Genomic DNA, 14,210 nt, shown 5'->3' with positions numbered 1-14,210 from the left:
TATGGTAACTTAAAGGTAGAGTTATGAATTGTTGGTAATTAATTATAGTTATTTACAGGTATAGCTCATGGCGTTTGTATTACATCTTTGCGATAGCGTAAGAAGTGTGAGGCGGTGAGCAGCCTAATGTGTTATCACTGCTTAACTAAAAAGAGAGTTACAAAGTCGGAGCAGTCCTGGTTTTTCTCGTTTTCATATAATAATCACGAATATATTTTCACTTTAAGAAGAAATTAGATATCCCTCCTAAGTTATCATTCTTCCTTTGACAACAGTGGTTTTGCTCTCTCCCAGCAATAAGCGGGATAATGATGCTGTCTTGACGTCTTATTAATTCTGAATCGACAATGAAATAAAATGCAATCAACGTCAACCAGATATCCAATAAAATGACGAGTGTGCCTGCTTGGTGCTCCCCCTAGCTTCTTTGTTTTACTTTTACTTTTATCCTCTTCGCCATGATTTTGTGAAAGTATTAATTTATCGTACAAACACAAAATCGCATCTGTATTACTGACTTCTATACAATGAGTCACCCTATCTGTGAGCTGTAGATAAGAGTGTAGTACGAAGAGAGTTCTTTCATCTGCCTCTTCGTGTTGTACTGTATTGGAGGTGTGGAATAGGAGTCTAGGACAATAGAATAATGAGAATCAGTATGAAAATCAAGAATGATATTATCCTGATGTACACCTTGTATTGTTTCTAGTACAGTACTGCACACTACTCAGCATATATCAGTTTCGCTTAAATTATATCAAATCCAGTGACGTTAAATTTGAATAATCCTGAAGTGTGTATGTTTGGGAATAACTTGAGAAGCCACGAGGAACAATGGTGAACCGATCGACTTAAATGCTCGTAAATATGGCACTAAATATATCTTTATTTTCTAAGTATTATCAATGACAGACATAATAAAGGTTTCTAATCCCATGATCTGTCACACTGCTGGCTAAAATGAAACAGGCTATACGTACAGCAGTTAGATGTGTGAGTATTTTATCAGTGTCTGGCCGGATTCACTCAACGTAGTGAGGAGGTGGAATGACTGCGGGGAGATAAGATATGAATGAGCCCCTTGTTCACTTATTGTTAGGGTTATACTTTACTTCACTTTATACTTTTTGCTGCTGACTTTATATATGTAGAGCCGAGGGTCTGGTATTAATCTTTCACAAAGGTTTACCTAAACAATCTTAAAATAACCTAACCTTACCGGGTAGTGGTACTTGAAGACACTTGAGCTGTGGAATTCCCCACCACACTTCTTAGGTGTTGTGTTAAGTGGTGGGACATTGTTCATAGGCAAATATTGTTTGGTGGAAATTTGTTGGTACATTTTTTTATTTAGTATTTTCATGTGGCAAGCGCTAGACGATTACACTCAGTTTCGCATTCACACGTCAGAGTTCAGAGTTCACACTTCAGGGAGAGAGGAGTGGCAACGATAGGTGGTAAATACAGGAGTGGAGCCAACTGTACACGTCTCCTACCTCGTGCTTAGAATAATAATTAGGCCATTCTGCTCTGGTTAGGTTACAAGTTGTGGAGTATAACTACTGTAGTGGAATTCTCCCCTACAAACGCTGTTTGTCGCTCCCTAGCCGACCCCACCAATTGCCCAGTGTATGCCTCGTGGTCTAGGTCAACCAGCGCCGCCATACACCACGGAGCGGGGGTCAACTGCTAAGCCACGCCTACCCCCGCTATTTAAGACCTGACCTCGTGGTGATCTCTCTTTCTACCTACAGCCGCAGCCAGCAACACCTCCTCCGCCGCTGCCTGGCGGCCTTCCCTCGCTCCCGCTGGCGAGCATGGCGACCCACAAGCTGTCCTTCTCTGAGCGTCCTCACCAACCAGCTCTCTCTACATCACGCTTGTAACCATGCTGCCTTCCCAGCACCAAGCTGCATTGTACATCCAATACAACATGTATATAGAGAGCACATTGTGAGTTTCCTTTCTCCATTCCATCCTGAGTGTGAACCAAACAATCCCATACCCCACACTACCACTATAATTAAGAAAAATATATAATCTTGATTCTTTAGTCGTTAAATATTGAAGAGTACAGGAAGTGATTCGGGCGGCTTATCCCGGAAAGACCATCCCTTCAAAAGTATAGCAATTTACCAGGTGGTGGTGTGTGGGTGATCATTCTTCAGTTGGGATCCCTGATCACATATTGCACTAGTCTGTTACCAGGTGTGTGGCCACAGGTGTGCAGTGAAAAGTGTGTGGGGGTGTTTGCGTGTGTACTGAGAATGGATGTGCAGTATCTGTTTGTTTGCGTTTTTGTACATCCATGTGTACGAGTGGAGTATGTATGTGGGTATGTACACATTTGTGAACATTAAGCACTGTTGTTTAATTAGTATTGATTATGGATTCAGCAATCATAAATACCTATGGTAATGTTAATGTGCAAGTGTGTTAGTCATTATCCATTAACATTAACTGGTCATTAAGCAACTTTTGACTATAAATGTACCGAAATACAGGGTGTCCATAAATGATTACCCTGATTAAAACATGAGAATATACTGTTTTTAGGATAATCATTTATGAACACCCTGTATCTCCTGGATGTGCACACCTGCGTGTAATTAACTTGAAAGATTTCGAATCCTCACCTGGTCAGAGGATTCATTCGTGATGAATCGTGTATGGCCATATATACAACAGGAGTCATGAGTAATGAATGATGAATCAAGTAAATTCATAAATTATTATTTATGAATTTACTTGAAGTGGAGGTACAGCACCCCATATCTAGGGCAACATAATTAATATTCAGCATCCCTGGTAAAATTTGGTTACCGTGATACTAAATACCACTGTAATGGGTCATATAATGTTATAGTTTATAAGTCATGTTATGGGTCATGTGATGAGTCATGCGATAAATTGTGTAAGGAGTTGAAAGAAGAATCATGAGTCGTTACTCATTAGTGACTGTCTTTGAGCGAAGGATTGTGGCGAGTTGTGTTTGAATCAAAAGTTACCTCTTAAGAATATACAGTACCATGAATTGAGACTTCACAAGCTGATCATGCAAAGTTTTCAGACCAATCACCACTCTTTGGTCACCAAGAAACACCATCATGACAATTCAAACTCCCATTGCTTTAAATACAATTTAAAAATGCTTCTGAACTACACTATAATTTAGCTATTGACTGTAGATGAGGTATTTTTTAATCTTGTATTAAACAGCTTACCCTCGACCATATATTGTGGAAGACGCTTCTTGGTGTTTTCATGTCCCACACTCTCAGAGATGTGCTCAGACCCCACATTACACCAAGCTGTCATATTGCTCAGTGTGGAGTGATTTTCTTATAAATTTTATATGGACCAATAGACACTCTTTTGAGGATGAATTTATGATACTTTGTCCTCGCCTAAATATATTACTTTACAATTACTTCTCATTTTTCCTTCTGAGGTTCTTAGTAGCAAGTGAAGGTTTCATTTAATTTCATACACTTATTAATTTTATTAACATCTTGTCACTTGTACTAATCATCTGAAGATAAAAGGAGTCCACACAAAAAACTACCTTCTCAGACAATCACAATACTGTATTTCACACTTGTATTCAATCACTGTCACTTTCATCTCAAGCAATCATGATATGCTGTACAGTCAGCATTGCCTTATTATACTGCATGCATTCCTGAAAACCTTGTATGTTAAGCAGCTGCTAGAAGTCCAAGTACATTGCAGAACTTGCCTTAAATTTTTTTTACCTGGATTCCTATCTCTAAACATTGATAATTACAGTATTTTATTGAAGTAACAAAGCTGTTTAAAATTTTATTAGTCTTTCATAATTGTAAACAGGAGAAACAAACACTCAAGTTCATTATCTAGTTGTCAAATGATGTATGGCACTTTTTCCAGGTCTGGCAACACTAAGACGTTACCTAAATTTTGGTACGAGTAATATTAAAAATAACTAATTTGCATTTAATTAATTATAATGGGGTCAGATATCACGAATTTGCCAGTACTATAGTGTCAGGGTGCAGTTTCAGCTCAAATGAAGAACTCGTTACTGAAATCGAGTCTTAATTAAAATGTACTGTAGGATATAAAGTACAGGAACAATATAAAATACAATGTAAACCCTAAGTGATGAGCATCTAGGTGTGGGTGTGTAGGGGTTCAACACAAGGGAGTGTACAGTAAGTCCTCTACTGTATATATGTTGTGGATACATTCCTAGAAAACACAATATTAAGTGAAACTGTGAATTAGATTGTGTTCCCCATTATAAATTAAATGGGAGACAAGATGGAGAGTGGTATTTTTAGTCATACTTTGAAGAAAAATGATCAAACTAATATCAAGAGGGTTACAGTCTTGAAGCAAGCATTGACAAGCATAAATAATACCACATATGTGCAAATAAAAACCAGGAGGTATTAAGATTTTATTATTTTAAGTCAAAGTATATGTATGGTAGTGTGTGACATCCTCGCTGTGTACAGGAGCATGGACGTGTATTGCTTTGTGTTTCTCTCTCAACTGGGTGAGTGAGGCTACAAACTGTTGCCAGAGATGCCATGAAAAAAAAAAAAAGTTTATGCTTACCTACAAAATTTGAGTGTATGTTGTAATTTCTATTGTCTTTACATGAAAGTTACAGTATTTATATAACAGGAAGGGGATGCTGTGAGAATATGGTGTGGGGGGTAATGTAGGGTGAAACAGAGTATGGTGTGAGGGGATGCTATGGGTCATGTCCTCTCTGATATGCACAGTTTCAGGGGCTGTGCCAATCACTGTTCCCCGAATGATTGTGAATATTGTGTGGAGATGGTGCCATATACTGTATGTAAAATAGATTAAGAGTTAAAACTATATAGTTTTGTTCGGTGTCAGGAATAGCATGGTGGTTGTCCTGCATCGCTTCACGTCAAAACAACATTACTGTACTTTAATTTAAAACAGTGCAATTTAATATGTTGGTGATGGTTAAGCAATATGATGCAATCTAACTTTGACACAGAGGATTTACTGTACGTATCTGTGGATGTGTGTACTTTAAGTTCACTCAGATGTATGTTACCATTATAAAATATACGTAATAGCACATGTATGTACGTACGTTAAGGGCATACTGACTGTACTGTCCTGTACTTCACATGGTCAACCAATATCATTCCATACACAAGCATCACATATCAAACACACATGAGATACAAACCAGGTAAGGACACACAAGAAAAAAATATATATTACTTTGATAATGGTCTGCAAATCATTTGACTTTTTCAAAATACCATAGTTGCATTAGGATAAAAGCCCATCAAAAATTTTACATTTATTTTAGAAAGATCGGAGTATAATCCTTGTATAAAATTTTGCACTGGAATGAGTTCACACAATAGAAAATGTAATCCAAAAGTTGGGAATATAACAAAATGGTTCGTTCAACAATGAAAAAGTAGGAACGTCAAATACAATACATTACTGGAATGAAAACTTTAGCGTATCATTGCAAAAAATAATTAATAGCAAGCAGGATTCTACATTAGTTAACAAAACTGTAAATATTCTGTAACTATTAGTATTTTTTCATGCTAAGGCACTATATAGTACTAATAAGTCATTTGATTATGAAGATATACTTTCTCAATGCAATAAATAGCAAGCTAATATGAATTAAAGTAGAGCTGTTAAAGCAGGGTCTGGTACTCTGATCATTGTATACAATATAAAGCAAATTAAGTCCCTCGATAGGAGTTACATGTGAGCTCACGTTTCACAGTACTAATTAATTACATTAGGGATGCTTGAATGAAACCGATTTTTCAATACTGTATACAAGCACATCCAATTGTTCAACTAGTATTTAAGTCACTAGTGCTTTCACCTTATTTCAACCTGATTAAATGTACTGTACTAGCATCGGAAAAGATTCGGACAACCTCAAAAAAAAATAAATGTAAAAATAATGTTTCTTTAACAGTCTTACACTTTTAGTCCTTCAAAAGTACTCAGTGAATGTAATATTCTGGAAACTATTACCCTGTAAGAGTCCAGGTCTTACTTTTACATGTTTTTTATAATAACTGTGCATGATATAACTTACACCATTAAGTTACTTCATAAATATCACACTTTATGTTGCAGGAAGTTAATTTTTTATATAAATATTTGAGGCTTATGCATATTAACCCTTTCAGTCATTACTGTAGGAACATCACTATATAACTTCTCAATACAAACTGAATTAATTATATCCAAATACTATTAAACAATGAAGGTAAAGAAACTTATACATTGCACGTGATGTAAAACTCAGTAAATAGATAACATATTTGAATTTCTTTCTGCATACAAAAAGTCTATGAGGAAACTCTTACTGAAAAAAATTTCCTCCCTATAAACACCTGACATTCACCACCTCTCCCTCAATGAAAATTCAGCTAATTATTATGTACTGTAGTGTGAGAGCACTCCAGCTTCTTCACTTATCACTGGTCCTCCAGATCTTTGGCACCGTGCTTCAGGATACGCGTGAACTCCACATAGTCGAACATGGAGTTCTTGATTGGGGCCTCCCGGTACATTTCGTCGACCTGCCGAAAGAAGGCAGGTTAGTTTCTTCTCCCGTTAAATCAATGAAAAGTAGGTTCCGATATTATTACAGGTTATATAAAAAAAGAAAAAATACAAAATGTTCTCCTCTTACACTTACCAGTACCGCTTATCTGTATCTTTACTAAGGTGGTCGATGAATTTTTTAAAGAACACTGTGGCTTCTGTTGTCTCAGTAGGGTTGCCAAAATCCTTCGTCTATTGTGTCATATTGTCTAATACAATATGTATTCTTCTTCTTATTAATCTCTCAGTTCTCTCAATGTCCTCTCACCAGCTAAGGGCAAGTTCTTAGACCTATTAATTTACCATGTAATAAACAGGAACACCCACACAGGCAGGCACCCATACACCCATGTGAAAGCCCGTTATAATGTTTATGGCACTTGTCGGACCAAATGGACACAATTAGATACAGCCTCAAGGAAATAACCTATATGGGGTGCCATGGAGATAGCCCCGCCCATACAGTGTGCCAACCAATGAGGGTTACAGAACATAAGGACCCTTGGAAAAAACCTACTCTGATTGGAGACTGAAAAAGGCCTCAACAACAGGATAGGAGTGTAAGGAAAAGACAGACAGTTTGGCTGTTGAAGTGTGGGTGTGAGGTTCCTGTGTGGGGCCCGGCGACCGTCGATACTGAAGGATCGGTGAGTGATGTGTACCTAATGTTTTCTCTTTAGTTTTTGTGGGTGTATAGTGAGTTCCATCCCCCCCCTCCCCCCTCAACGTTATCTAGTTAGAAAATAGGATGAACGCAGGTGCCCTCGTGTCACGTCCTTGCTGAATAAACTTAAATGGAAAATGTCTCTTTCCACTATCCTTCCTAGCTAATACAATAATCTAAAACAAAAGGGTTCCCCAGTGACAGATGGATGGAGACCAAAATGTACATAGTGACCCCCTTTAGTAACAACAGTACCACCCAGACTGAGTGAAGTAAGTAGACACAAAACCTTTGTTATAACCATTTGAAATTTCCAACCAATTTTGTATATTTCTCATACTGTTGATAATACCTTGAACAGTCTCTTTGGAAGAGCTTGGTGAAGCGTAAAACTCCACAATATATATTTTCCGGGAGAGTTCTAGACCAGCCACAACCCAAAAATATATTCTTGAGACATACACTTCTAATGTCACCTGCTCTGTTTTTCCATATTAGAATAATTAAGACATTGTATTAAAAAATATTACTAAGACATGTAATTACAAACACAAGGTATATAAAATAAAAGTTCTATGCAGAATCGGATAAACTAGCTAACCTCCCTAAAAGATACTGGGGGTCAAACATATTTCATTACATAATATTCACAGAGCCATACCTATGCTTCAGGCCGACCAACATAACAAAGACCGATGCCTCACCATTCTGCAATACGAAAACTTAAGCTCCATGATCCTACAATACACTTACTAATCCCCTGGGCTTCACAATACCCTTACACCCCATGATCCTACAACACACTAATGCCCAGCCATCATATAATACAAGCACTGATACAGTACATTCTCCTAGCTATACAACAGAGCCAGGATAGAAGTCACCGTGTGTAAAACTTACGTCCTCATCTGAGAAGCGATCGCCCATGGACACAAGGAGTTCTCTTAGCTGCTCTTCATTAATGTAGCCCTGGTTGTTCTCGTCAAAGCAGCCGAATGCATTTTTGATGACATCCTCGGGATCTGTTCCCTGTGAAGAGATAAACATTGAGAATACATTTAATGGATGATAATAATGAATAAACTATTAATCATCAGTCCTGAAATAATGACTAAAGTACAGTATATATCACTACCTGAAATCACTATCTATTTTCAAACTGTCTTACATAAAATAATCCAGTTTCATTTGATTATATAATGCGTGGGAATGAAGAACCGTTAAAACCCTCTACGTGGGTGAATTACTGTACCTAGAAAAATAGACCTGGGTGTATGGAAGCCACTATTAAAAAAATATTGGAACTCACTCAAGCAGGACATCTCACCTACTAAACACAACCCAACTAGCCCCCCCACTGAACAACCCAGTCTTCTGAAAACCAATTATCAAATTTCCTATGTTGTACAGTAATGGCTGATATAATGGAGAAGAATAAAAATATCACACGTCGATTTGATCACTACAGACGGCAGGTTACATGATGAAATGGAACTTTTCCGAATTTCAATCCCAGGGAACTTAAATTTCAGTGAGAATCAGAGTAATAAATAGTCTACACTCCTGAAAACTAATTAGTATAAACGATTCCAAATAAACTAACCTGGAGGCGATCACCAAACAGTGTGAGGAACATGGTGAAGTTGATGGGTCCAGGAGCCTCATTCATCATGCTGTCCAAATAATCATCGGTGGGGTTCTTGCCTAAGGAGTAATGTCCAGTTAAATTATATGGCATAACATCCTAAACACTTATCTCATTCTACAAGCTTACCATTTTTTTCTTGCAAGGCTTCTACTAAAGAGTCAGCTTTTTATGGTATTGAGTTTCTTTTACTGGCTAGAACAACTGATGACTGTATTAGCACTGACCTAGGGATGCCAGCATGTCATGGAGATCATCCTTGTCGATAAATCCATCACGGTTTTGGTCAATCATGTTAAAGGCTTCTTTAAATTCTTGAATCTGGGCCTGATCAAACATGGCGAAGACATTGCTAGTGGCACGCTGGGCGCGCTTCTTCACGGTCTTCTTTCCAGCCTTGCGGGACGACATTTTGACTGAAAGATACAAGGTGTGCTTCATCAGAGGTATGTTTTAACACACAACAGCTCTGCCAATGGAGTTGCTTTAGTGTATATAAATATACTTGAAGTCAAAGACATTCTTCATAAACTTTACTGATTAGCTATGCCCAAAAATTCTTTGACCATATACAGGTATTTACGATTTTCACTACAATTTGTGAACAGTATTTTGGCATTTATGGTACGGTAATAAAATTAAACAATGGATCTCTGGTCATTAATCCAATAGACAAGATCTAACACAATCTGAGTGACATAAAACAGTGTTAGGTTTTGTCATCTGTACAGGAAATAAAAAGTGGAACAATGAACTATCAAGAATTTGGTAAATTTATTAAATGAAAAGTGAATCTTATATTTGGTATGAAAAACAGTCAAGGGAATGCTGCAGACATTCTTAACAGCTACAAAACAGGGAGGTACTACCGCCTGGGAAGATATTGGAAGCAGAATGTGTTGTCTATGGTAGATCTTGCTGCCACATGGCATCACGAAAATTGTGACCAAGTCCCAGGTTGCTGATCTGACTTTCTGCCTCATTTACACACAATTGCAGGGTCTCAATTGTTTTTCTTACTTTTGATTTTTTTTTTCATTTTGTATTTCTTTGTGGTTCTTTATTATTATTATTATTATTATTATTATTTCGCCCCCCAGGCTCCGATGTGGGTCAGTGACCTGTGCCTGGGTGGGCTAATTCCCGTAAAAAAAAAATAAATAAAAAATACCAACAGGGCTGACAGTACTTAGAGAAAATTCCAAAGATATTCAAACACACACACACACACACACACACACACACACGCAAGGAATAGTGGCAAAAACCCATGAATACAAAAAAGGAAATGAGTTTGTAAATATTCAAGAAATAAACAAACTGAAGAGGATTAAAGATGGACTCCACAAGCAGCTTCATAATCTTTTTAAAAATACTGTAACAAACTCAAAACTAACCTAACCAAACCCAAACTAGATTCCTCAGCATTAATTAGGAAATAACCCACAAATATGCTGCCTAAAATCTTATATAACATGTTGTGGTCAATTAAGTAATCAGGTGATCTCGTTAGTGTATAAGGTGACTCTATACTGGGGATTCTATTTTCAGAGGTGATGTAGCCACTAAACAGACATGTCTCTCTTACAGTCCATCTAACTCATCCTGGTCACCTAGTACATGTTTATTCAGCAGGTAGCAAGAGCCAAACCTGTCCTTCCAGTTGCAAGCTTTCGCCAAAACCAGACTGTTCTCACTAGTACAGTAAAACCTCTACTAGCCAGGCACACAGCGATGAAATTTTGGGGTGGCCAGACTGTTTAATAGGAAGAAACTAAGTTGAGACTTTTAGGGGAAATATGTTGCTGGTGAGATAACTTTCTCAAAATCCTGTCAGCCTGAATTAAATACTCTCCAGATTGTAATCAATAAACGTCCCAATGGAACTTGTCTGAAGGTCCATACCAGACAACTCCAAAAGAAAAAAATACTTATCATATCTGCCTGATACTAGATCCCACATCTGGGATTCAGTTATACACCTTATGAAGCTAAGTTGATCAATATATCAGGATATTTAATGACCACAATGCCATATATGTTGGCTCTGTTTACTAACTTGCTTGTTATTCAAGTAACTTGAATCAGAAAACAAACACATGTGCACTGCATTATAAACATATACTGAACAGTAATGTACATATACAATTAACAACCTGAATTTGTGGCAGTAAACACCAAATGTGTTTAAAATAATAATAAACACTTAGCTACTACAATAATAGAACAAGTATTGAGCAGTCCTGTGTGTAGCGGTGCAACTGAATCTTCTTGTGATGTTAATTTGTACCCACTTTTGAACTGGTGGATCAGAGTATGAATTGTATTGCATGTTTATATTAACAGCAACCCTCTTCAGCCTTCTCCCTTTTAAGGATACCTTCACTCCATGAGTGATCCTTATTGAGTCCAGTATGATGGTGAAGGATTCTGTAGTTTTCAAAACTATTTTATTTCACAATCCGAGTCACACATCCTGATTCAACTTCCTAGATATTCTAAGAGGAACATTATCCCATTCCATCCTGGTGAAATAATATTTCCAGGCCTGGCAATAGGAAATTGGTTTATTGAGACCCCAAGTACAGTACAGTACTCTATTAAAGATTGACCCACAACAGCATTGAGAGACCATGGAAAATTAAATGGAAGGTCTTGTAAAGCTTTCCCAGCCTCAACAATGGGACAGGTATTCATATCACCACTGAATTAAGAGCAAGGTATGAGTGGTTAGGAGGCTGATTAGAGACTGCAAGAGACTGTGCAACATGGAGAGCTACGATAAGGGCATCTGTGGCTAACACACACGAGCACGGAAATAGTATTAAAATAATGATCATCCCAAGGCTTTCCTCATCATCTTAAGCTCCAAGGAGATGCCATAAATAAGAGAAACAGTGATCCTAAGTGACAATCATCTAATCACAAATGACCTGAGAAATAGAAGGCTGAAGCTTCCGTTTTTGTGTAAGTATTTGTGTCTAGGACAAGGGCTGGGCCTTGTAAGGCCTCCTCACCTCACACTTGCAGTTGGGAGTCACAGCTAGATTAATAGCTCTGTAATGCAAGGCCACTCCTGACAGTGAAACTTACATTAGATTCATCAACCTAATAACCATGGACATGCCTCTAAAAGGTTTCATACCACTGTACCTGTCAACCATTTGCAAAAGCTTCTCCCTAAAGACTAATGGCATTAACCCCTTCACTACAGGGCGCCACTTTTAATATCTTATTTGGCTAATGCCAGATGATTTTATTCAGCTCAGAGGGAGCCCCGTATACAAGGGGTTAACAGTGTACCGTATGTTAAAATGTACACAGTACTGTACACTACAATTGATGGAAGAATGATCCCTCTTCCTCCAGAATGACAGCCCAAGGCCCATAACACACTCAAGTAGAGGACAAAATGCAACAGCATAATGTACAGCTAGGTGTCTGAAGGTGGTGGCTGTGAGCCTTTGACACAAAAATATGAAAATGTATTATAGGCTCAGGGCTTTAATATGGGTTAACAGCCGGAGTTATGATCAGCCTCTTCCATGGACGGCGGTCGTCGTGTTTCAACCAATGTTAAAAATAAGTCACAAAGGACACAGGCACTACAGTGCTTGACGGGGAGGTGTGGCAGTAAAATGAATGACTAATTCCAATACAGTATTATAAATTAATTTGATTGAAATAAGTTAATTTTATCACCACACCTCCCCATTAAGCACTATAGTGGTGCCTTTCACGATTTTTTTTTTTAATTTTGGTTGAAACATGATGACCCCCTGCTCATGGAAGAGTGATTAAAACTTCGGGCGTAAATGTCTTCCTTTTTTACAGCAAAACACTTACAGTATATACTTTGAAATGCTGACAAAAACCATCAATGAACTGTGTCTGATTTCAGCATGAATGAACCACTTCGGAATATATAGTAGGCAGTGGATACAGGTACAGCAGCCATGTGTAAAACGTCCTGTTTATTGGCATGGCTGTCTAATGCTGCACAGTGATAGTTACTAAGATGGTCTTCTTTCTGCCTAACATAATGTAACCTAACTTAATGTAACCTAACCTAATGAAACCTAACTTAATGTAACCTAACCTAACCATTAACAACACAGTCCATTATACAGCTGCCGTACCAATATTCAGTGTGATTTTTTACGTAGGGGCGCCGTACCTATTCCCACTACTGTACGTATACAGCAAAATTAACAGTATTCAAATTAGGCAGCACAGTGGTTCATTCCATATAGAATCAGACAGTACAGAGGCCATAGACTATCTCTTTACCCTTTCTTAGGTAAGTTTTAAGTCTTTTCCCGGCTCCCTCGGTTTTAATTCTATATATGTAACATCAAAGCAAATGTTTCCAATACAACTCAAAAGAAAACAAACCATTCCATATATTTAGGATACAAACCTACATTACACCTTTACCACTGAAATAATATAACAAATATCTAAATATAAACATGAATTATATAAATAATTTCAAAATAATACTAAAGTGGAGCTTATTATTTACACTTTTACCCAAATTAGCAGATACAAAGATAGCACTAGGACCCCCCATGACTACAGGCCCAGCTATGTTTAAGACACAAACTAGAAATTTTACTACCTTTAACTTTGAAATAATAGCAACTAGGGAAAGTTTACGGTATTTTTATATTAATTTAATAGGTAAGTGTCAATAAGTGCACACCTTTTAGAGAAAGCTAGAGGGTGTGGCACGAGGCACTGCGCCACCCCGAACCCCATCCTCTTGGGAATCAAGATGACACATCGCCCCAAAACATTGAACCTTACTAATACCTTTTCTATCCCCTAGATCTATATTCCTACAGGTTAATTACATCCATAGTAGATAATTAATAGCATGGTAATATCTATACAATAATATCTTACCTTTGTGTGGTGGGGTTGAAGTAGCAAGAGTCCAAGGAGAGCGGCGGGTGTTGACTAAGCACTGAGGCCGGGGCGAGGAGCTGCTGCCATCTACCTCCCTCAACCGGACGTCAACCACCAAAAGTTTCGCTCACACTCACATCTCATTATCTGACAATATGGTCTTATTTCATTCATTTAACTACTAAATAATAGATACCCAGTGATTTTAATTAGCTTTTAGTGTATATTGAGTATTAAAACACCTGCAGATACTTCTAAATGTCTATATTTGGTAATAATTAGGATGCTAGAGAAAGAGAAAGTATGCGAATGGTACTGGAAATTCTAGGTCAGCAGATTACAGCTGAGTCTACGATGGCAGCTATCAGC

General features: G+C 37.7%; 1 protein-coding gene across 1 annotated transcript; it reads right to left on the bottom strand.

Moving 5' to 3' along the window:
• Nucleotides 1-5,322: 5,322 nt before the first annotated feature.
• LOC121868454 (myosin regulatory light chain sqh) lies at nucleotides 5,323-13,988 on the bottom strand. The gene is made up of 5 exons (XM_042369102.1): nucleotides 13,839-13,988; nucleotides 9,158-9,346; nucleotides 8,889-8,989; nucleotides 8,186-8,314; nucleotides 5,323-6,596 (listed from the first exon to the last, which is right to left on the bottom strand). The coding sequence occupies exons 2-5, from the start codon at nucleotides 9,339-9,341 to the stop codon at nucleotides 6,492-6,494; spliced, it is 519 nt and encodes a 172-aa protein (XP_042225036.1). The 5' UTR covers nucleotides 9,342-9,346; nucleotides 13,839-13,988; the 3' UTR covers nucleotides 5,323-6,491.
• Between the last annotated feature and the right edge of the window lie 222 nt (nucleotides 13,989-14,210).

The sequence above is a fragment of the Homarus americanus genome, unplaced genomic scaffold (assembly GCF_018991925.1).
Source record: "Homarus americanus isolate GMGI-L3 unplaced genomic scaffold, GMGI_Hamer_2.0 scaffold32583, whole genome shotgun sequence".
NCBI classification, from domain to species: Eukaryota; Metazoa; Arthropoda; class Malacostraca; order Decapoda; family Nephropidae; genus Homarus; species Homarus americanus.
The sequence above is the reverse complement of the archived record's forward strand: the minus strand, read 5'-3'. Positions and strand labels throughout refer to the sequence as shown.

Bases quoted from the DNA above. Each gene is read 5' to 3' on its own strand.
- LOC121868454 (XM_042369102.1), bottom strand. From the start codon at position 9,341: ATGTCGTCCCGCAAGGCTGGAAAGAAGACCGTGAAGAAGCGCGCCCAG. The intron at 8,315-8,888 runs GTTAGTTTATTT...ATCTCTTCACAG, and splicing joins TGTTTGGTGATCGCCTCCAG to GGAACAGATCCCGAGGATGT. The intron at 6,597-8,185 runs GTAAGTTTTACA...TTCTTTCGGCAG, and splicing joins ATCGCTTCTCAGATGAGGAC to GTCGACGAAATGTACCGGGA.